Genomic DNA, 23732 nt, shown 5'->3' on the forward strand with positions numbered 1-23732 from the left:
CTAAATCTCTGAGTTAGATGTATATGTATTACCATGTTTTTTTCTTTTTCTGTGTTGAGTGCACATGATCATTCGTGTGTTAACGATGAATCTCAGTTATATGTGCAAAATACTTCCATCCGCATGTGACTCATTGTGAGCAAGGCGGCCATCTTTTGCGCACAGTGGAAAAGAAAGCACCACTATTTATGGTGTGCTTTTTGCTGTTATAAGAGGCTGTGTATTGCAAGGTATACATCAACCTTTTAGATTAGCATACATTTATTTATTAACCAAATTGTCTTTATTAATCTCCCTTGTTCTGATAATCACTGTGATTTTCCAACGTTTTTAGTTTATTATAGCAAATACTCTAAACATAATGGCCATAAATCTGTGTTTTTTTACCTCAGATAAAACAAATTTAAATGACACATGGAAGCAGAGTAATTACCAGGTGGCGTCAACTAAATTTGTTACGCAGCGAAAGGCTTCATTATGCTAATCCCCACTTTAATGGCAGATCTTTACACTGATTGACAGATAAGATGGCCTTTAAATTGGTATTATCTTCTCCATGCTTGTTTTGGCCAACTGGTGATATCTAGATGTAAAACTACCCAACAGGAGATCTGTTATCTTGCCCGTCATGTCCCAATCTGTTCTCATTCTAAAGCCAAGATGCTGGTAATTGATAAATGGATCCGACTAGTTAGACTCGAGGGTAATAACATGACTGCAGTATGGATTCAGTCAAAGAAACAATATAGTAAAATCAAATTTAGTAGTAATTATTATTTCTAAAGGACAGAAAACACTGGGATGGAAGCTCCCCACATGGTTACATTTTGAAGTTAAAAAATGCTTTAATGAGAAGCGCACAAAGGGGAGAACATTATATGAAGGCAACCTTTGGACGCTTCAAAATGTCGATTACTAGTTCTGGTGAGAAGATGAGTTCATGTGTATAAATTAGCCAAAATAACTTTTGAAACACATTCTACAGTATGAAAAATCTTGAAGGAATAGGATCGGTATACAGGTAAATATGCGGCCGATGACGGTAACAAAGTGCTGTCTAGCATCCTGATCGTAAGATCAGAAAATGTGAAAGAACAGTAAATTGCAGAAATTACAGCATTGCAACTTTTAGCAACACATCTCTCCACTCTCCATTATATGTTTCACTCAAATAACCCCACTAGTGCGATTTTCCACCATGCTTGAGTCTTTGATATCCATTGAGCTCGAAATTCTCACCATATCCGAAGCGGAGCTCAAAGAAGTTAAGAACCTACATGTATATTAGATTTACCTGAATCAAGCGCCAGCATTCTATTCAGCAAAGCGAGGACAGCCATACCTTCTCTTCAATGTTCAAGCATCACTCTGCAGTCCTGGCAAAGTCAAATGGGGAGTAAAGGTTCTGTCATCATTTACAGCAGATTCTTCTTCCACTGGCCTCCTTAAATGGTTTATTAGCAGAAGAAAAGCCACAACAGCGCAGTAGAAAAGGAGCTTCCATGAAGAAAAAATAGAAGGAAATCTGCAGATAGAGTAAAAGGATGGATGTTCAAAGAAGCATATACATCTTCCAATTATACCAGAAGCACAAGGCAAAAACTTAAAAGAAATGGCAATGAAACATAGAGGTTTGATGTACAAGCTACTGATCATTCTAACACCTTCACAGCCTAATATTCAGAAATGCCAAAACACCGAGCTATTTATTCCTCTATTTGCTGTCCATTATCTTGAGAGCCACAACATTTTTCCTCCTCTTTTTTTTGTCCGTTTGCATTTTTGGTGGATTGCTGACTTACACCAGTTCTTAAACCTTGCATCAACGTTCTTCATCCATTCAGACTTACTGTCCTTCCATTTTTTTCAGATATTCATCTGTACAATCATCACAGTGGTACATTCACTATGTCTTCAGCCTCCATCTCTGCTAAATAAACCCTTAAAGACCATTTCTTATTTCTTGAAACAGTAATTGTTATTTAAGTTACAACAGAGACATCACATCGTAGAACATTGATAGAATCCTCTAATACCATCCTCCCTTTATATATACTCTGTATCTCATCTTCCAAGTTGTTAGCATCAAGTCATCAACTGTCACTTCTCCTTTACAGCTGTCTAAAATAAATGTCAACAGAAATCTCTAAGATTGTCCTTGGCTCTTTGCAAAGAAAAACAATTATATGTGACAACATAAACAGGAAGATCGACAAGACCATACCCAAAAGAAATCCGTGAAGAAATCTAAAAGGATTTGATATGAAAGCTGAAGTTATAGTTTTTTTTTAATTATTTTTTTAATTAATCTTAAATTATCTTTTTCCTTGCTTAATTTAAAATTTTTAATTTAATTAATATTTTATTATTTAGAAATCAAATGAATTTTACTGCTTATGAAGGTTTTAGTTAAAAATCCTTTCCTATACAAAATTTAAACTATTTATAATAAATAGAGGATGTCTAGTTTTTTTTAAAAAAATATTTAGATTATTATTTAAATTTAATAAAATTATTAATGAATTTTCTCTAAATTTCTCTATACTTAGATATGTGATTTAAAGGTTTGACAACCTTATTTTTATTTTCATTATATGTTGCATTAAATGATATCATAATAGATTAATATCCAAACTAATGACGAATAATGAATAGAATCATGAGACACTTGGTGACATCCAACTTTGTGATAATAATTAGGAAACACAAGCTATTTAAAATTAGTTAGATTGTTATTCAGTAATGATAACAACTTTAGAAGATAAAATGCAAATCGAGTTTGGCAACATCAACTCTAGATTTGATAGCCTTACATTTAAGTTTTTTTTTTTTTATTAGCGTGGGTGTCCGGGCCAGTTTGCGCGCACCACAACTAATCCCACGGTTCACTGAACATCCTGCAAGCCCAGTGAATAGGTAAGGCACCGCGGGGATGACAGACATACCGCACAGAGAGGACCCAGTAGAAACATGAAGGGAACAACTTGCCAACCCCACTCCCACTAGGATTCGAACCTAGGCTCGAAAGAAGGCAAGCAGTCCCAACAGCCGTTGAGCCACTACCCTAGATACTAGAGTTGCATGCAAACATGAACCGGGAAGAAAAGAGGCACACGTCGAGAATGACACAAGTGGCACTTATCTTTGAACCAATTTGTGCAAATCCCTATGGTTAATATGACTATGCATATTCATTTGATAAAGAAGATTGAGGTATGGTTATTTGAAATATAATAAAAAATATCATTTAAAGGTTAAGATTTATTCTTTTAGTGGTAATTCAAAAGTGGAAGAGTCTTTTAATTAGTTAGCTAAATTTAATCATTTATACAAGTATACAAGAATTTCACATTCGAAAATAAAAAAAAATATAGAGTTTAAAAAAATATAGAGTTTAAATTGAAGCATGTGGCCTTAGTTTGGTGTGATAGGTTTTTAAAGGCTAGGAGGCGAGAGGACATAAAACTTATTAAAACTTGAGAAAAAATAAAATAGATGTTGAGAGGTAGATTTTTACCCTCTAATTACGATAAATTTTTGTTCTTTCTATTGAATGTGCACGCGCAACGTGGTAAAACATCGGGGTCAAGAAGTCCCTATCTAATTATTTGGTTTATGATCACCAGGAAACCTCAGTGGACTTATCTTATTTGAAATTTCAAGATAAGAAACTAATGTACCTTACCTGAAGTTGTTCAAAAATTAAAACAACTTAACACCTAAGAGGGAGGCGAATTAGATGTATCACTAAATTTTATATTTAATACAAATTACTTCAAGTAAATACAATAACCAAAAATATAATTAAAATAACTAACAATATAATTAAAGTACTTAAAATAAAGAGTTAAGGGAGAGAATTCACAGACTTATTTTTAACATAGTTCAACAAGTTTACATCCACATCTCAAGTACTAAATCGTACTTAAATATTGTATTTCTTAACTTGTCCAAGCTTTAAAGTACAATTTCCACTCAATTAATCCACACCAGACTTTTTACATTATTTGAAGAAATCTCTCTTCAAGATTTTTTTCTTTAGTGAAATTTCCTTACTAATATTAAGAATTTTTACCTAACTCTCAGAGGTTTACAAGGATGATTTTGTTTTCACAACAAATTTTCTCAATAGAGTAGATAATACAATTGAAGTTTTAATATCTCTATGTATCACTAGATAATATTTATAGGAATGAAAATGTTTAAGTATAAGAAAAAAGAGATTGAATGCTCTTTATGCTAGGATATAAAGGTTTAATAGCATAAAGTAGAGTATGAACAAGGATTTAATGATTTTGTAGTAGTTTTACTCTTAAAATAACTTATATATCATATTTGTTTGAATTGTCTTGCAAATCTTATAATTAGACAATGTGTGTGTATGTGTGTTTTTAAGAAAAATTATTTGTTTATAACCATTATTGTTCCTTCGAGTGCTTAAATGGTCGACCGATTTCTACAGAATTTTCAAGTGTTCATCATTGATAATAAGCGGTCGAACGATTCATTTGGTAACCCTAAATAGTCGATTTGTTCATACAAGATTTTTAACCTAGGTGAATTCTTATAACCATCTAACTTATATTTTATTTTATTATTATCAATCATTTAATGCATACAGAGTGAAGTGTATGAGTTCATTTTGATTGTGCTATCAAGTAAGATATATAGATTTATATTTAAGCACTAAAATTAACATTAATTATATAACTTCATTTCTTTACTCTCTTCTTGGACTTTTGAATTGAGATTTTCATAGAATCCGTCATGTTTGTTGATATATTATTCATATAAGACCTATTTAGAATTTATTCTCAACCATGCATATTATTTGTCCATTTTTTATTTTATTGTTATCATCAAAATATATAGAAACATGAATGTGTAACTCTAGAGGTTAACAATCTCTTCTTTTTTTTTTTTTTTTTATAATGACAACAAATAGATAGCTTTGATATTAAAATGAGTCTCCATGCAATGCAATATATACGAAAATTTTATCATTTTATCATAATTCAAGCAATGCAAATAATTAGCATCCTTAATAATGACATGTATTAAAAAAATCAAATTTCTCCCTCTAAATGTATCTATATATTTTTAAGTGTATCCCTTTTAGCAATGAAATGCACCACGTGCAAATTATTCATCTTTCTCTCTCTCTCTTTATTATTAACAAAAATACAAACAATACAAAGGTAATAAAAAAAGTATTATCTGAAAATCATAAATAAAACATTCGCTTTATAATCTCTAAAATTATATAAAATATCCATTATAAGAAGAAAAATAAAACATAAAACATATTGCATATGATCTAATACACAAAATCTAGGGATTATGAAATTATAATGTTTACCCATTTATTAAGCATCATTAACTTTTCCTTTTTAAATGTTATATGTTGAAGACCTTTAATTAGCTCATTTTTAATTATCTTAAAAGAGATGTACATGCTAATGTGACATAGTTTTTTTTGCCAAGGAAAATGATCATTAATGCTAACAATAAGATAATTTTTTATTCTCATGCATGCATCAATTTTAATCCTGTAAACATTTTATTTTCTATTTCCTATATAGATTACTTTATCATTTTTAAGAGTTAAGCAACGTGCATGTTGATAAACAATTTTATAGCTTTTATCACGTAATTAACAAAGCAAATTATATTTTAAGCTATTAACAAGGAAAACTTTTTTAATAGAATGAAAATATTTACCTTTATTATTGTCAACTCCAATTATTTTGCCTTTTGAGTTGTCTCCAAAAGTGACATTTCCCTAATTGATTTTGGAAATGCCTGAGAATAGTGAGTCATCTTCGGTCATATGTTTTGAGCAAGCACTATCCAAATACGATCCTCCATACTCCCTTGATTCCTTATTTTTACTTTTAAATGCCATAAAACACATATTTGTTACATGTTCTTTTTCATAGCTTGAACTTGAATCCAAATCATCACTTCAAGTAGCTTTAACTACCTTCTTATGATAACAACTGTTCTTCTTGTTTTAAAGAAGTTGACAATCTGCTTTGATGTGCCTTTTTTTATTGTATTAGAAATTTCTTCTTGTTGCTGCTATTTGAATATGAAAAACAAAAGATAAAAATAAAAAAAAATAAAACAAGAAGGATTAAATATGAAAAACCAAAAAATATGAGGATCAAAGCTCATTTTTCAATGTACGATAGAGAAATAAAAGGTAAAAAACAAAAAAGAAAGACCCAACAATGATAAATTGATCATTGTACTCTTACACTCACCACTCACGAAAAAAAAGAACACAATAAAAAATCAAATGAGATAGTGGTAATATATTTTCCTTCATCATAAGGCACCATACACACCTTTTAAAATGCACGGAGTATCCCATGTGCTGGTGCGTGCACAACACGCACTAAAATCTTTTCTAAATAAAATGATATTAATTTAATATTAATTTACAAAATTACTCCTTTTCAAACTAACAGTCACCAAAAAAAATCTAAGGTATCCCTGATTTCATGTTTTAATTTTTTTGGATAAGAGGGCATATGTATAATTTTACTATATATATAAAATAAGGAAAAAATACACCCCTCCTACATTGTTGGTTTTAATGGCTTGAGAGGCTTTTTTGTCATCATACCTTTTATTAAAACACAGGAAATACAATAATACCCTCAAAAAACATATAATGATTGAATTGACATATAAAAGGACAAAAACAAGCCTGATTCAAAGACAAGCATTTTTTTTTTTGGAAGGGCAAAACAGTTATTTTGTTGTAACGTTAAATAGGAAAATGTGAGTGGGGCAACAAGGAGTTTGCCTTCCTTTTTTGTTGTTTTATTATGATTTGTTTCTAAGAACTCAATGTCAATTTCACGGGGAAATAAAGACATTTTGCAATGTTTCTCATGCTTGATTTTACAAAAGATTGTTTTGGTTTCCTGTTTTTTCAAAGATAAAAAATTAAGGGACTATAATTAATCATTAAAAATAATAAGCCCTTAAGAAAACGATTGTAAATTTCAAGGGAAAGAAAAAAAAATTGGTTGTCCAAGGGGCAAACCATTTGACATGTGCCATTTAGAATGGATAAGCATTATGTTTTTGGAGACACTAATAAGACCACTTTTAAAGACCGGAGGATGCTATAAGAAAATGGGTCATCCCACATGTTACCGCGTGTGATACGCATGCTAACTTTTTTTTTTTCTTTGTTTCTTGATTTTATAAACATATAGTAATTGAGTCATGAATCTCATGTATATTTTAGTAATTTTTTTTAATTTAGTCTCTAATTATTCAATAATAATCTTAAATTTAGACCTGAATTTCATTTGATCCAAGCACAAAGATAACTCAATTGAAGAAAAAATAGGGGTTAGGAACAAAAATGAGTTGATCAATCACGTAAATATATTATGGTTATGTTTATAACTCAAGTTGTAATTTTCATGTTAAACCTAGGTTGAAAGGAAGAAATTTATTATATCTTTTCATTAAAATTAAAATAGTTAAATATGTCATATATATTTTTTTTAATGTCATCTCATATTTTTATTTGGATTGCCTTTATCCTATTAAATCAACTTAAATTGGTCAATGTTGTGACCATTCCTCTAAAGTTAATTTAATGCTCAGCCTATATAAATAATCAGGTCAGAAAGTTTAAAGGTTAGCATGTTTGGACAATAATGGCATTGTCAATTCCGCACCTAAGAAAACGTCACTCAAAATTTCCTTCCAAAAGACTTGTTTTTGCCCAGTATTAGACTTCAACCAAGTTAGCTTTGTATGTTATGAGAACATCCCTAATGTTTTCAAAAATAAGCTCATAGGAACGTTCTTGACAACTCAAAATCCATAGCTGCAGCAAAGCGCTGACAAGCAGACAACCAAGGAAAATTATCCCATACTACCATTTCTATTTCTTTTTTTTTTAAAAAAAAAATAGAGGTTATTGAAAACATACAAATTCTCATTAATAACCGAATAATAGAGTTGAAAAACTTTCATGCTACTATGGAACCTCAAAGAACATAATACAAAAAGGAACAAGATGACGGGAATCTCGTGCAAGAATGCCCTATGAAATTACAGAAATCAGAAAAATCAGCTTCTGTTATGATCCTTGACTTGCCTGATGATACTAGAAGCCCAGCTAAAATGGGATTGGCCAGCACTTTTTCAAAAATCTCAAAACTCTTGAAACATTTTCCCAAAGAAACTCCAACCTCGACACTTTGCCCTCGCCTAAAATTTTAACATTACCAAATCTAAATCAGATTAGCCCTCTTTAGAAACCTGATTGCCCTACAGTAGTAGGGCCATATAGATTCCACATAATCTAGGTACTTCTCCATCAACCACTCTTGCAATTCCATCATCTTTTTTCTTGAAAACTCTTTGCGGTCCAAGTTCTTAAAGCTTTGCAAAGGTTGCAACACACAAGCTTGTATGTCTTCTTTGAGCTTCCCTTGTCTGATATAGCCGGAGGCCACCAGATAGTAGGTAGGTACATTTTTGATAACTTTAATTGTCTGCCTAAAGCTGAAAACATAGAGTGCCCACAAGCCCTGGAGTAACTTGATGTAGAAAGCAACAATAAGGGGACCCAAAATCCACAATGGAGTCAATTCCCTTGACACTCCAGCCCCATACATCACATTGACGGCCAGGAACAAAGGAATGCTGAAAACAAAGCAATGCAGTTAGATGCTACCAGAAAATTCTCAAGAAAATAACAAATATTAAAAACTAAACCCAGACCTGCTTACATAATGCATTCGTTTAGAAGTCAAGCATTGGAAGAATTCTTGTATTGTTAATAGATAATCATATATCAATGTAGCAAAAGGAGCTCAGTTGATAAAGATAATTGAATACTGTTTCTGCCAGACAAATAATTCAACAAAACCTCATTGCTTCACAGCAGTTGAGTCGGCTAAATGGTGAATCCTTTTTCTTTGATCTATGTTTGTAGCCATATTTTTCATCAGAACAAGTAATGACTAAAATTATTTTTTCAATGACCATGTGGAAGAAGCAATAATACTTACAATGTCAGTATGGGTATCTTTATTGTTGCATCCAGGCTCACGAAGTGATACCAAACTGACTTTACAATATCAACTCTCTCCTTATTTTGGGTGGTATATTGAGCTTGTTGCAAGTCTTCCCTTGGAGGAGGTCCTTCTTCCAGAATCTCATCCGCAACTTGACTTGGAGACTGTGTGCGCAGCATGCTGAGCCATTTCTTGAATAATTTATTAATAGCAGGGGATCCTGCAATTCTTTCATTTGCTTCAGAAGTATAGGAAACTGGAATACTATGCACCTTCGAAGAGTCCATCATGGTCTCTCCACTTTCTTTTGGCACATAAGAAAGTTTAACAGATTTTTTTGAAACTTTGGATCCATTAGCTCTGCCTCCTGATTCATCATTTTGTGCACTGCCTTTAAAAGCTGAAACTCTCAAGAGCTTTACTTTGGGTCCATGTGAGAAAGCCCCTGCACTGTGGAAACAATGCAGCTCAATCTATATGCTTGAAATTCATTAGATATAAACAGAATACAAAATTAATTTCAAAGGACAAGTTTGTGCCAATCACATAGTCCATTGATAGAGAAGCATAAGAAAAATAAAATTCCAAATTATCATTAACCAAGAAATATTCTTGAATTGCACATCAATAAGTAATCAGCCAGAGCCAGGAAGTTTTGTACCATCCTTCTCAGAACAAAGTAAAACAAATAAAACTGACTGTAAAATCCAATATCAAGCAATTTGGATTTGCAAAGACAAGCAGCTGATCATGAATTCAATTATATAGGAAAATTTTACCTTAAACGAAGACTGTGTTTTACTGAAAAACACATATCTTTTCTCCCTACCATCTGAAGTTCTGTTACACGTTGCTTCAACTTCACCCCTTTGCTCCAAGATAAAGGCCTCGAAGGAAATGTTGCATAAGAACCCTATGTGCAGCAGACAAAGCAATATGATGTTGTAATTACAGTATATAAGAGTGCTAAACAATGGAGATTGCAAAACAATGTGAAAATATGATGTTACAAACTTGAACTAGCATAGTATGGGTGAGCGTATATATTTAGCTTTTTTCACATGCACCCAAACACTTTCAACAAGGCAAGTACAACTGCTGTGATACAAGCACAAGATACTATCAATTTCACGTCTCAAAAACATGGAAGGAAAACCAATTAAAACAGTAGAATAAATCATCTCAGCTACCTAGAGCATTTTAGCAGAGTAATTCATCCACTACATCATCAATTTAAGTATATCTTATATTAACACAGCTGTGTGTACCACACAAATGACTGATTGAACTTCCATAAACCCAACAGGGACATGTATCAACACTCTAACCCTCAAGTTTAAAAGAAAAATAAACGACAACTGATAAAGCTCCCTTAGAGCAGAATTGATAAAATGACATGATAATTTGATTGCTATCGATTAAGGCCTGGTTGACTTGAAACTAACAGGGGGGAGAAAACGGTAACACTCTTAGAGCACAAGGTCTGCACAGAATTATTTTATAAGTACCTGCATCTGATGGGTTACCAATGCCATTTTCTCCACTTCAAGCACCCACTCATTAACTCAACAGCGCCTTATTCAATACAAAGCAACAATGCCTTATTCAATTCAAAGCTAAAAAAATAACCAGAAAGATATCAGCAAAGCCGAAAAAAAGATAATTTTTTATTAGAGGCATCACTAGGATGAGGCATCAAAAACACTCATAATCCATTCAATTGCAAGAAACCGTAGGAAAAAGAAAGTACAAAAGTTTGCTTGTTTTTTCTTTTGCACTGAATCACCAATAGTTCTATCGTCATTAGCTTCAATAAACAAAAAGAACAAGTTGAATTATGCCTTCAAATTATCTGAATTAACCTCGCTTTATTATTTTAGCCAAAAACCCAAAAACTTCAAATTCCTCTCCTTTTTATACCTTCAAATTTCTGAGTAGCAACCAAACAGACAAATAAGCTAAACATTGCCACAGCATCTCTAACATTCACATAAAAACTAGGCAAATGCAGAAGGTTCAAGCTTTTCCCAGAAATTTTCATGGCAACCAAATAGCAAAGAACCCACAAAGCAAAAACCCTAACCAAAGCAAGGTAGAACAGATTGAAGCTAACAAGTAAAGAAAAAGATAGAAATTTGATAGTAACACGCTAACCTGCCCACATGAATTCATGAGGATAGCTCTACAGAAAGACAACCTTTATGTGATAATTTGATTGAAAAAGAGAAACCCTTCTGTTATCTGAATGAATTCCTATGGATGGATAGAGAGAAAGAGAGGTATCTCTTCCGTATCTCTTCCCTTGGTGAATTTTTATAAAGGGGGCTTCTTTTTCTATATATTATTAACAGACTAACAGTGGTCGTGGATAATCAATTTCGCACCGCACCATAAAAAAGTGAGTGAGGAGGTTTTTGGCTACGGTTCTTTATTTTCCTTTTCCCAATGGGAATATACAAGAACTGAAATAAAATAATATTAAGAGTGATAGAAAAACTACTGGATGGGCCTTTATAGAACGGGCCACTTAGGCCTGCTCAGTGTCCCCCGCCCGCATTTTCCCTTCGTTCTTTTGGATTTCTTTTCATATATTTTATTTATGGTACAGATTAAATAAATTAATTAATAATTTATGTTTTTGGAAAATAAATAAAATAATTATTGATAAATAAGTTTCAATAAAAATATTTTCAAAATTCATCATAATAGGAAAATCACTCTATTTATGAAAATAAATATATTAATAATTAAATTTGAAAATTACAAATTATTTGTTATTATTCATGACTTGGAAATAGTTGATTCTCAAGAAACTTATGAGATAAATAAACAATTCGATAAACATAAAGATATTTAATATTTTTATTTATAAAACTAATAGAATTACATTAAATACTATAAAATGAATTGTTTTTAGCATAAATTAATTATTTTATTTATAAAACTAACAAATAACTATTTCTATAATCAATAAAGAAATAAACTTTTTTTTTATTTACAAAATATTGGACGAGGATGTCATTCATTGTCTTGATATTATGATCACCAAATGCTTTTATATTATGATAGGAGGATACTAATAAATTGTTTTGTATTGTTATGATTTTTTTTTTTTTTATCATTGATAGAGAAAAAATTATGTAGTTAGGCAAATAGCTTCTACTTCTTATATTGGATATAATTTCGTTTTAAATTTTGATTTTTTATATGCTAAAATAATATATTATTTATTTATTTACATGTAAAAATCTATCTTACCATTATTTTAATTAAATAAATACATTTTTAAAAATTTATTTTTAAAAAACTGCAACTAAGATTTTTTTTTTTGAAAAATTACTTTTTTCTAATCCGCAATCACAAAAGCTAGAATAGTGTCGGACACAGTAGAAACCACGATGGAGAAATTGGCATGTCAAACAATTGGAATGCGAAATACAACCGTCGCTCCGAAGAATAAAGAGAATCAACTAGATAGTTACTCGTCCAATGCAATAAGCTCCCACTTGTCTAATTCAATCTCGTTTCTTACTAACTAGCTGTCTGGAATCAGACTAATTCCACATGTAATATATATATATATATCATGAACACATCATTCGGCCACTTGCAAGAACCAAATCACAAGAAAGAACCTATTAATTTGAGATCCTTAACCATCTCACATTTATATGTAGATTGAAAATATAAACAGTAGAATTTGAATTAGAAATATCATAGCAGAGACTAAACGGCACCATCTTAATAAAAACATGAATAAATCTAGGGGCACGTCACATGCTAAAGAATGGAAGATTGAGATAAAGTGGGAGAACCAGAAAAGCTCCTCTACTTCATTCTTTCTAGTGTTCATATGAAGGAGAATATTGATCACTAGATACACCGCTCAAAACATATCTAGGGTTCCACAGCAAACACACTGCGACAAAATAACACTGTTCTGATCAAATACATTTGAAAAATAAGAAAATAAATCAACCATATCCGAGTGCCTCCTGCCTGCCTGCCTCTCTATCTCTTCTTTTCTTTTTTGCGATGCCATTTTGTTTGCTCCAAGCCCTGCTCAATTACCATGCAATCAGTTGATGACGAGCCAAATATTATTTACAACTGAAAATGACTGCTACCTGACTAAAATACCTGAGTGCGAGAGATCATCTCAAAACTTTTATTGGAGGCATTGTTTTTTGACACACCAGAGCCCGTTCAAGAGTTTCACCCCTAATCATAATTGGCATCGCCTCGAGCACCACCAGGTTGCCGCCCATGCGAATTCCCCCCACCACGCCTTGAGTGACTCTGACCTCTCTCCCTGGACCTTGCAACTGAATTATGAGAACCATCTTTGGAAGATTCATCATTGTTAGCTTTGTTATTATATTGAGGCCCTACTGGCTGGTACTCATAATGTGAATTATGTCTCTGCCTTTCATGGTTATGGTACTCGTTATCTTTACCAGAACCACTCCACTCGCCACCACGAGAATCATGCTCTCTGCCAAAGCGGCTGTTTTGGTTTCCATTTTTTCGGAACCCTGAAGACACACGTTGTTGAAAATCCATATTCAAAGGAGATGGTTCAGCCAGATGTCCTTTATGTGATGCTATCTTCCTTTCCTTCTTACCCTCTTGATGCCCAGTGCTAGGATCTTCTTCCAAATTGCTCCTTGCAGACAGAGAGCCATCAGGATGGGACTGGGCCTCTGCAGCAATATCCTTGCCAGGTTGAGGCAGAACTGGCATACCATTTTGAGAAGTGGAATCCTTTTTATTACCCCTACCAACTTCAGAGCCTGTGTTCTGACCACCACTGGCCCTGCTTCCTGGATGATTAGTTGCTGAAATTGGCTGGGATTTGGGTTGCCAATGAGATGTTAGTCGTTCCCCAACAGCACAATTTTCTTTTGAAGTTGCAGCCAAGTCTGCTTGATGCATCTCTGAACCTAAAGTTTGGACATGAACCTTTTCAGCGTCCCCAGTATTAATTCTCTTCTCATCAGGATCATGGCTACATCCCGTGCCTTTATGTCCCCTGTATGATGGCCGCCTAGCTCTGGCTGTTGCACCATGATCTTTTATAGCAGGGACAGTGATGGGCACCTCAGATTTTTCAGGAATGTTCCAACCATCAGAGTCACTCCATTCATCAGAATGACCCAGTTGCTCTTTCGCTGAACTTACATCAGGTTTCTGGACTTGATGCTCAATTGATGTTTGAACATTTTTACTTGTAAAAGACAAAGTTGATTCAGATGAACCCCGTTGGCGCCATGATCCATACCTTTTTCCTGACTTATTTTGCCTGCCATCCCCATTCTTAGATTCTAAAATGGATACTACCTTTCCCATACCTGTGGCAGAGCTTTGAGAACTTTCATTGCCCAGAGAATGAGATTCAGGTCTTCCAACAGTCTCATCTGGTGTAATCTGATTGATTAATGGCACCGCTGAATGGGGACTACTTCCTTGCTGAGCCATTTCTTTGGCTACAGACTTCGGAATGTATCTTTCCATTTCTGCCCGTTTATTTCTTCTATTATTCTGCACTTGCTGATCACTCTTCATGGGTTCACTAATGGCATCAGCCAGAGTCTTCTGACTGGCTTCATCAGTAGCCTCAATTTTATTGTGCAACCGCACAGGAGCCCAGATAACACAATCACCACTTTGGAATTTCTCAGATGATTTATTAGCTTGTGGATTCCTCAGCATCCTGCGAGAATATTGAGATTTCCACTGATTATTTACTCTGCCTTGAACTTCTTCATTTGGTGATGATGTGCGTTGATCCAAAGACTGATTTCCATCTCTAGAATCAGTCTGGGAGCTTGGATCTGACACATATTCAGAAGCCTTGGACTTACTACTTTCAACTGAAATGTCTATAGCAGTTATTTCTTTTGATAGGGTTGCCGTTACAACTACTGCCATAGATGATGCCTCCTCCACTTTGTACTTGTTCTTTCCATTTTTGCTCTTTCTTCTACCATGATGTACTGAAGACTCGGTCATGGCAGTTGGGTTGATGGGCAAAGTCGATTCAGGGCTTGTGGTCATTTCATTTGCACCCTCGGTAGAAACAGGAGCATTGGCTGCTACATCAGTAGCATTTTTTGGTGCCTCAATTATAGAAGTCATTAACTTATCATTGCAAGTCTTTTCCAAGGGACCATTCTGCTTTTGTCTGTAGCTCACACGCTTCTGCTTGGAAGCTCTATTGTCACAAGTCTGTGGGGCATTATCAGGGTGATCACCATCAGCACGACTAACATCCTGTTGCAATGGCTCCAATTGGTCATGTATCACAACAGATTCCTTGTGGGTGGCCTTCAGCATCCCTGGCAGCACCTCGCTTAAACCCTCCGCTGCCTTAGTCCGCTTATTCAACTCTGCCAGTTTTGCAAGTGCCTTGGCCTTTTGATCTCTAGCACGTTCCTCCTCTTCCTTCTCACGTTGTTTAACCCGTTGAATGGCTAGCTCTTTCATCTTAGCACGCTGATTAAAAAAACAATAGCAAATAAAGATGCTGATAGATAAAAAAAAAAAAAGGAATTATAAAAACAACAAAAGGTGTGTGTGTGTGTGTGTGTGTTACTTGCACCTGGCTATCACTGGGATCAGGGTGAGGTAGCACAGATTCTCCATCATCCTTCCCTTGATGATATGACCCAGACTTTTCAGTTGCCTCTGTAGGACTATGGTCTTGCCTATGAACATTAGAATTTTCAAAATGAGAAGACGACAATACACTCGGCATGTCTGCAACATGGGATCTTCTCCGCCACCCTTCAGCCTCTTGGGTACTGAATCTCCCTTTACCATGATGATCAGGTCTCCCATGCATACCATGAGTTGATCTCCTGTGAAATTGTACATTAGTGATGTCCACCATTGGAATAACAGATTCATTGTCAATAAAAGCCTGCAGGAAAACACACACACACCTGGAGCTTGCTGTTCCGATAGCATCTGTTACCTCATGGCTCTTATCTGCAGCAGAAATGCGGTCTTCATGGGAAGCAGCGTCGCTAATGCCACAGACATGAGTTCTTTCAAGAGATGCATAACTATTACCAGCTTCATTTGCAGAGTGATTAGACCTGGCATTACCACCTTGTAATCTATTCTTATGCTCCTCCCTACCGGAAGCAAATTTAACTTCTTGCCTTCCATCAGAGGCCCTGGCCTTTGCATTTAAACCTTCTATTTTCCGGATTAGACTAGGATCCTTTGGGGCGGTTGAAACTTCTGGAAAACCAGATGCTGCATGTTCCAGTTTCTTAACTGAACTGTCATCAGCTGCCTTCCAATTTCCTATATGTTCAAGAGGTTTCACTTTAGCACCTCCTTGGTTGCCACTGGCCTCGGAAGAAAATTCTTCGCCAATTCTTCTTGTATTCCTCTCTTTATTGTTCTTCTCATCTGCACTCCAGCCCTTCTCCCATGATGACTTTCTTTGATGGTCTGCCTTCCCAGGATATGATGCATTGGTTGCCATCATGTCATCCCACTTCTGTTCGTCTTTTCCCTCTAAACCATCATGCTGCTTCAGAAGAACTTTGTATGGTCCACGAGTATCTTGTGGATGACCAGATTCCAGTTGTTCTGGAACCATTGTGTGACCACTAGGAGGACCATATCCACCTGGCCTTCCATGGGAATTTCCAGGATCAGGAGCATTTTGACCAGAAAATCTGTTATATGGAGCAGGACCCACTGCCATTCCCATAAACTGAATATCTCGATCACTGGAGTTGCAGTAGCCCATGTGAGAAGCATAATAGCCCTCGTAAGGAACTGGTCCAGGATAAAAACCTGGACGAAATGGCATGCCTGGACGCATAAACGCATCATGCATGTGGGGTCTGTACATGTCTCCATTTGTTGGATGGGGTCCTCTTGGTCCAGGTCCTGGTGGAGGACCTTGTTGTGGGTTGGCAAGAGCAGTAGGTGGAATCTGCGGACAGTAATAAGGAAATGGCTCCATGGGAAAGCCACCAGGTGCTATTGGCGGCGCAAAAGGTGGACCACCTGGAGGTCCTCTGTACCAAACACCACCTGGAGGATTATTTACAGGGGGGGCATGCCAAGAATCATAATTCTGTGGGCGAATATTAGAATTAGGATACAATTGGTGATCAGGGTGCCACTTCTCCATGCTAGGCCTCGACCCATCTTCACCACTCATGGGATTCTCTCTTCTCCAAGAATTTGCAGGTTCCATCTTTGCATTTGTGTTTATAGAAGCATCACCTGAAAATTTGAAGGGAAAAAAAAAAAAAACAGTATGACTATCTTTATTTAGCTTGGCAGTGGCAATTGTCACATTTAAGGAATGCACACAAACATGCAAGATTACATCATGAAAGACACGGCAGCATGCCTATAAGAAATAAGTGTCTGGCACCAAAAATGCAAACCTGCAGAATTTTCAGCACTCTCTTTCCCCGGAGCTACTCCACCCGATGATGAACCAGGACGACTGTAAGAATCATGGTCTGCAATTAAATAGTTCATAAAGAAATTAACATCATCATTTATGTATTTGACAGATCATGAAAGGGAGACATGTCATTAGAATAGACTACAGCATCAATATGAATAAATCTTATGTGTGAACATTATTTGAGAATAAGATTGGCCATCCAAATTTCTTCACTGATGCCAAAGATGAAGAAAAATTGCCAATTCAAGAAGTCTTCCCTCTGATCGTCACTAGAAAATAAAATTTACATGAGCTTTTTAAAATCAAAACAATTAGCATTACTTTGATAAATATAAGATCTTGGAATATCAGCGTGCCATTTAGATAAATATTGAATACAATTTGGTGATACCTACCAAGGAAATTGAGCTACATGTGATTAAAAGACTAAAACAATGACAGGAAGTTTTCTTGGCACTGTAAGAAGCACTGCAGGTCTAAAAGCAATAAACCAATCATAGAATGAGCACAAATTCTTATCATGATTCAATAGTATTAAAGGGCAATGCAACATAAGTATACCTTGGGACTCCGTGTTTTTTCCAGAGTGCTCTTTCTCTGAACCAAGAGTTGGAAAATCTCCAGAAGTCAAAGAAAACCCCTCATTCTTAGAGGATGTCCCTCCCTGCACGTATAGCAGTTATAACACTAAGAAAGGCAAGTCAAGTTAATAATAGAAAAGTGCAAAAGCAAATCCAAGAAACCCAAATAAAATTTAGTTTGGCCTTGGCTTGGGTTGTTGGGAACAGTCAAGCACATAGAATGTGCGTTACATGAACAATTCTGTGCCCACACATAGACCAAATGGCCCAACCCGATGTTTTTAATCAGTAAACCAAATCTAACCTCCTTGGACCATCTTTCTCCTTGTATCAACTACTATTCCTTCAAGATATCATAATAATAACCACAATTTATAATGTAAATGACTAAGACTTTCTTCGTCGAATAACATAAGAAAAGTTGTACACAAATATGACACAGCACACTCAATTATGAATCCAATTATGCTTTATTCCCCATCTTTTTAAAGTGTTTTCCCTTGAACCCTAAAATTACCATGTTGCAACACCTACCATTCTATAGTTTCTATAGAAATAACGTTTTACATCCTCCACAAAGAGTGTTCATTGACAAATTGGTTAAAGGATCTTATTATTACATAAATACAATCAATGAGTAAAAAAAAGGTTTTTTACAATAACAAGCAACCCTTTGCAGACATGTATGGGAAAAAAAACTGGTAATTACAGAGAGTAGATAAATGTATTGGCATTAGATCAATAACAATTTGAAAATGTATAGCTCTCCAATGAGTAGGGAAGCCATAACCTTGTTGTGTGGATAACTTTTAACTGATCAATATGGATTTCTACTGCGAAAACATGGGGATTTCTAGCTACAGCCATTACAATCTAGCATGTGGATGCCCATCTAAGAATTCTGAGTTCATTGATTGGAATTGTAATTTAAGAGATCACATGAGGAAGCTACAACATGCATTCATAACACAAGACGAAAGCACTCAACAAATGTATTAAAGAAGCCTGATAAGAGAGGTTTTAGGAAGTACAGCTACAAATTGTCATTCAAACCAACAATGAACTTCACATGCATTCAATTACAATACCTTTTAATGAATGTAATCCTCTATATGACTTAGAAGGTCCTATTATAATCAATTCCAGTGAGCTATTGCAGGGTTTACAAACAGAAAAACTCTACAATTTTCATTAATATCTCATGGCTACCATTCTAAATATTACTAGCAATATAATCAACTAATTTAAGAATCTGTTGCCTACTACACACCATTTAGCAGCAAGTTCCTCAGGCAATTCAGAAACCTATTGCCTGATTGATGCTATTTTCCCTTTCACTAATTGGTTTCAGGATTTGTTTGAAAGGTTGGGTTCGGTAGAAACTGCCCACTTGTACAAAGAACTGCAATACCAGCGAAAGTGCCAAAAATGAAATGCACAAACTTCACCAGCAAACATTACATAAACAAAAATATATTCCATATGTTGATGATAATTATCCAAGCAAATTCTTGATGACATGAGCAAAAAAATTTAATTTCAAAGTGATTAGTATGAGATGATATAAAAGGCGATCTTTAAGGAAACCATACCAACTTTTCTGCTGTTCCAGTTGCAACCCAAGCCACTGAATTATCAGATAAGGGCTCAGCGAAACGGGATAACTGCGAGCTACCAGGTCTTGTTTCTGCACTGCAAGGACGCAATGATGTAAATGATGTTTGACTTGATGTCAAAGCTCCTGATGCTGAAGATGGCCTAGAATTTGCACCCCATGCACTAGCAATGGGATCGTGGGTTCTATCACTGCTTGCAGTTGATGGTCGAGTGCCACTTCCACCAGATGAGGGGCGACCACTCTGATGGCTTGGTGAACCACTACCACCATCAGTATTTGGAGACAGCGTTGAAGAACCCCAGGCATTAGGAGTGGAAGAAGATGATCTAGTGCCCCAGCTATGGGTACCCCTGTGAAGTTTAGGAAGCAATTAAGGATCAAGTCAAGCTATATACATCCATTCATACTGAAGAAAAAAAGGCATTTCATAAGGAAAAACAAGAATAATGGCAGGAGAAGCGGAAAAGGGCATCAAAACACCAGAAGGTAGATAAATTACTCACTTGGGCACAATTTCAACATTCGGGTCCAGACCATGATTTTCTAACCTTGAAACATCAGAGAGGAAACATAAAAATTTATTGGAGGTAATCCAAGAGCCTCATCATACAGAACCACAATTTATTCAGCAGAAACCTAATACCTTTGGCTGGGTAGGTTTATTGGTTTGGGAACAGCAATCTTCCCCAAACTTGTCATGCCACCTCTTCTTGAAGGAGCATATCTGCAGACACTCATTTTTAGATAACAATTCATAAATTTGTTGGTTATACCCAATAATTTCAAGATCAAAACCATTCAGACATAGAGATTGGAAGCTGCCAATAGCACAAACGTAAGACATAAATAAAGATGCCCACGCTGCCAAATCAAACCACAACACTTTTAAATGTGAAAATGTCAAATGCAATATAAAAAATGCATGGATTCTATGATGTATGGTGTGCCTAACAATCTTGATAAAATGGTAATGCCCCTCTAAGCCAATATCGCACGAGTTTTAGAGGGGTAATATCAACACCATGAGAAAAAACTGTCTGTCCTCCCACTGGTCCATGCAAAACCAAACACATGCTTAAAGATCATAGTTTATTTTGAAGGACATGAAAACACATATAAACCACATACCTGCGATCTCCGGTCAACATACTTGATGTCATAATTCAGTAGTCTTAGCAAGGTCATCCAAAAGACTTTGACACAATCTAGGAAGAAAAGGAAACAGATAAACTACATCAAAATGACGCATCACCATAAAAACCGTCGTAAAAGTGTGGTAAGCATTTTATGTGCAGTGAATAATGATATACATGATTTTGTCTTCAATAAGAGGGGAAAAGGGGGTGCTACCAAAGCATGCACAAAAAAAGACTGAATCGATTCTGAAATCTAAATCCATAGAAAACAAATTTCTGGAATCTGAGTCCACACAAAACAAAACCCAATAAACACACACTCATTGCTCCCTCTTTGACATCCAAATTATAATTTTCATGTTAAAGTTTCTCTTTAACTTCTATCGATAGACCATTAGGATCTTCCTTGAATCACTGCTCTGTTACTGATTAATAGTGCCTAAATTTCCACTAAAGCCACTAAACACTTGTTCCCTCACTCATTCAAAATTTTATTCAAACAAAACCAAGAAAATGCACAAACAAAACAGCACAAATGTCTGGAATACTATTCCATATGAAAAAAAAAAAGATGACTAAAATTGAATCGATTGGGCATCAAAAACTAGTGGTTAACTACTAATCATAAATTTTGATTGCTATAGGACAAAAAGAACTCATGCAGACAACCTGGTGTAGTTTGGTGGGGAACAGAATTAGCAGAGTTGGGTGTTCTATAGAGGACAGTAACACATGCGACATTTCCTTGATAATGCATTACAGAAAAACTTGCTAAATCCCAATAGTTAACTACCATGCATAGCCTCTTTGCAACATTTCCAACTTGATCAATTAACGGAATTTAGATTTCTCAACATTCTAAACCCTAAAACCACGCCCTATCTTATATTCACTTTTGATATTCTGAACCCAAAATGCAAAAAGGTTCCTCTATTATCAGCAAGATATAATTCCAATCTACAGTTTCGCTTTAACTACAATCCATTGAAAATTTAAAAATAAGCCAAAAAATATACTATTAATTTATTTATTTATTAGAGCTAAGAGAAATTAGATGATCAAGTCACATGTTCTACAGAAAAATCTGGGAGACTCGCTCGAATAAACAACGAATCGGATCAATCGTAATTATAAAGCAAACAGAAACTAAAAAGCACACGGGCTAAGTACAATTTTTATTAAAAAGAATAAAAACCATTCTATTTTCCTTCCTTTTTCCGGCAATTTCTCGGCAAGCAAACAGACACGCATATTAATAACAAACAATAAAATAGAGAACTCCTTGCCTGAGATTTGATTCCTTTCGTTCTATTTTTGCTTGATTAGTTTTTTTTTGGAAACCCTAGCGGAGAGTAAAAAGTGGGGGGAGAGAGAAAGGAAAGAAATTTCTCTCAAGGGCTTCGTATGAGATCGGGAAGCGAAAAGAGATCCGTGCAGGGAGAAAGCAACGATTGAAAAGAGTGAGTGCTCGCTTTATTTATTTATGTTTTATATTTTTTATTTAGATCCGCGAGAGAGAAGAAAAGGAGAGACAACTAAAGAGGGGAAGAGGAAGACCAAGCGAGGAAGGTTTGTTGGTTGTGGCCCTGATATTTGACATCGGACCTCTCTCTCTCTCTCTAACTCGAAAAAATAAATAAATAAATACAACGGATTGGGATTATTTTGATGGTGAACAAACGAGTGTTAATGTTTGGTAATTACGGATAATGATGATAACCGAAGTTAGCTCGTTGGATAAAGAAAATTAATCCGGCTAAAAAACAATTTAAAAAAAACAATATATATATATATATAGAAAGAGTAAAGGTAAAACTACAAACCAAAAGAGTACACGTGTCGGGTATAAATTTCATGAGGAAATCAAATCGGATTGGTGTCTACACAACACGTATTCTAATTTGCATTCGTATATAGAGCATTACCGAGGCAAGTTCCACACGTACATTATCCAGTATGATATCTAATTTTAACACGAGAGACAAAATTTTGATTAACATTTTATTGATAATTATTATGCTGCTGGGCAGATTAAATTTTTAGTAAATATAAAAATAATATTTAAATATTATTAACATGTCTTTCAGTAAAAAAAATTTAAAGGATAATTATAAAAACCTTTATATAGTTTGATTTGAATTTTAATTTCCCTTTAGACTTTCATAAATTACGTTTTACATCATATAATTTATATGTTTAATAACAATTCACATCTTTAAAATATAATTTATGAAAATATAAAGGAAAAGTAAAACTCAAATCAAATAAACTATACAAAAAAATATAATTATCCCAAAATTAAATTATATAGAGGTTATACAAACTTTATATGATAAATAAATATTTTACAATCTAAATCCTAATAGAATTTATATTTTCTATTCGTGCATCTCTTCCTATCAATTATATGTGTTAAAACTTTAATTATACTTCAATCAAGTCATGTTTTGAATATGACTTGATCATCCATTAATAACTTGAATTTGTATTTTTTAGGTTGATGATCATAAATAAAATATAATATGAAAAGCATTTTTTTTCTCACAATATTTTTAAATAAATTACAATATCATTTTAATCTAAGTGATTTTAAGTGTCATAAAAAACATGAGCAAAGCCAATATTAAAAATATAAACTCTAAATTATATATGTAATAGTTAGTGAGATTTTCTCTCTTTTTTTATTTTTCGGGTTTAAACTTCTAGGCAAATATCTAGGGAAATTTATTCCCTTAAATACACCATGTTAATATAAAGATGGTATGAAAAAAATAGATTTAATTTTAGTTGATACATAAACTAGTCCAACAATATTTGGCTAACTGGTAAAATGACCTTTGAATTATTGGTTAAATTCAACTTAACCCTTAACCTTTTGATTTTCTAATTTGGTCC

General features: G+C 34.5%; 2 protein-coding genes across 6 annotated transcripts; both read right to left on the reverse strand.

Moving 5' to 3' along the window:
* Window positions 1–7951: 7951 nt before the first annotated feature.
* On the reverse strand, window positions 7952–11495 carry LOC105140855 (uncharacterized). Of its 4 annotated transcripts, none has more exons than XM_011047874.1 (5): window positions 11211–11495; window positions 10565–10631; window positions 9836–9969; window positions 9051–9506; window positions 7952–8682 (listed from the first exon to the last, which is right to left on the reverse strand). In XM_011047874.1, exons 2-5 carry the CDS (start codon window positions 10589–10591, stop codon window positions 8268–8270), a joined length of 1032 nt encoding a protein of 343 aa, XP_011046176.1. In that variant the 5' UTR covers window positions 10592–10631; window positions 11211–11495; the 3' UTR covers window positions 7952–8267. The 4 variants fall into 4 exon arrangements, with proteins under 4 accessions (XP_011046176.1, XP_011046175.1, XP_011046174.1 ...); XM_011047873.1 differs by having other exon boundaries at window positions 10565–10647; XM_011047872.1 differs by having other exon boundaries at window positions 10565–10672.
* Window positions 11496–12837: 1342 nt separating this feature from the next.
* LOC105140856 (protein MODIFIER OF SNC1 1-like) lies at window positions 12838–22455 on the reverse strand. 2 transcript variants are annotated; one of them, XM_011047878.1, is made up of 11 exons: window positions 22124–22455; window positions 20830–20906; window positions 20345–20425; window positions 20205–20249; window positions 19676–20051; window positions 18064–18166; window positions 17477–17554; window positions 16001–17309; window positions 15658–15916; window positions 13197–15551; window positions 12838–13115 (listed from the first exon to the last, which is right to left on the reverse strand). In XM_011047878.1, exons 2-10 carry the CDS (start codon window positions 20859–20861, stop codon window positions 13278–13280), a joined length of 4557 nt encoding a protein of 1518 aa, XP_011046180.1. In that variant the 5' UTR covers window positions 20862–20906; window positions 22124–22455; the 3' UTR covers window positions 12838–13115; window positions 13197–13277. The 2 variants fall into 2 exon arrangements, with proteins under 2 accessions (XP_011046180.1, XP_011046179.1); XM_011047877.1 differs by having other exon boundaries at window positions 15652–15916.
* Window positions 22456–23732: the final 1277 nt, after the last annotated feature.

Source organism: Populus euphratica, unplaced genomic scaffold (genome assembly GCF_000495115.2).
Source record: "Populus euphratica unplaced genomic scaffold, PopEup_1.0 scaffold145.1, whole genome shotgun sequence".
NCBI classification, from domain to species: domain Eukaryota; kingdom Viridiplantae; phylum Streptophyta; class Magnoliopsida; order Malpighiales; family Salicaceae; genus Populus; species Populus euphratica.

What these genes read in the sequence shown, in the direction of transcription:
- LOC105140855 (XM_011047874.1), bottom strand. Translation starts at nt 10,591, where the DNA reads ATGGCATTGGTAACCCATCAGATGCAG. An exon ending in TGGTAACCCATCAGATGCAG is followed by an intron (nt 9,970 to 10,564) that starts GTACTTATAAAA and finishes TGCTGCACATAG; the next exon opens with GGTTCTTATGCAACATTTCC. An exon ending in AAGATACCCATACTGACATT is followed by an intron (nt 8,683 to 9,050) that starts GTAAGTATTATT and finishes CTTTGTTTTCAG; the next exon opens with CATTCCTTTGTTCCTGGCCG.
- LOC105140856 (XM_011047877.1), bottom strand. Translation starts at nt 20,861, where the DNA reads ATGACATCAAGTATGTTGACCGGAGATCGCAG. An exon ending in ATCGGAACAGCAAGCTCCAG is followed by an intron (nt 15,917 to 16,000) that starts GTGTGTGTGTGT and finishes ACAATTTCACAG; the next exon opens with GAGATCAACTCATGGTATGC. An exon ending in CCAGTGATAGCCAGGTGCAA is followed by an intron (nt 15,552 to 15,651) that starts GTAACACACACA and finishes TTTTTTAATCAG; the next exon opens with CGTGCTAAGATGAAAGAGCT.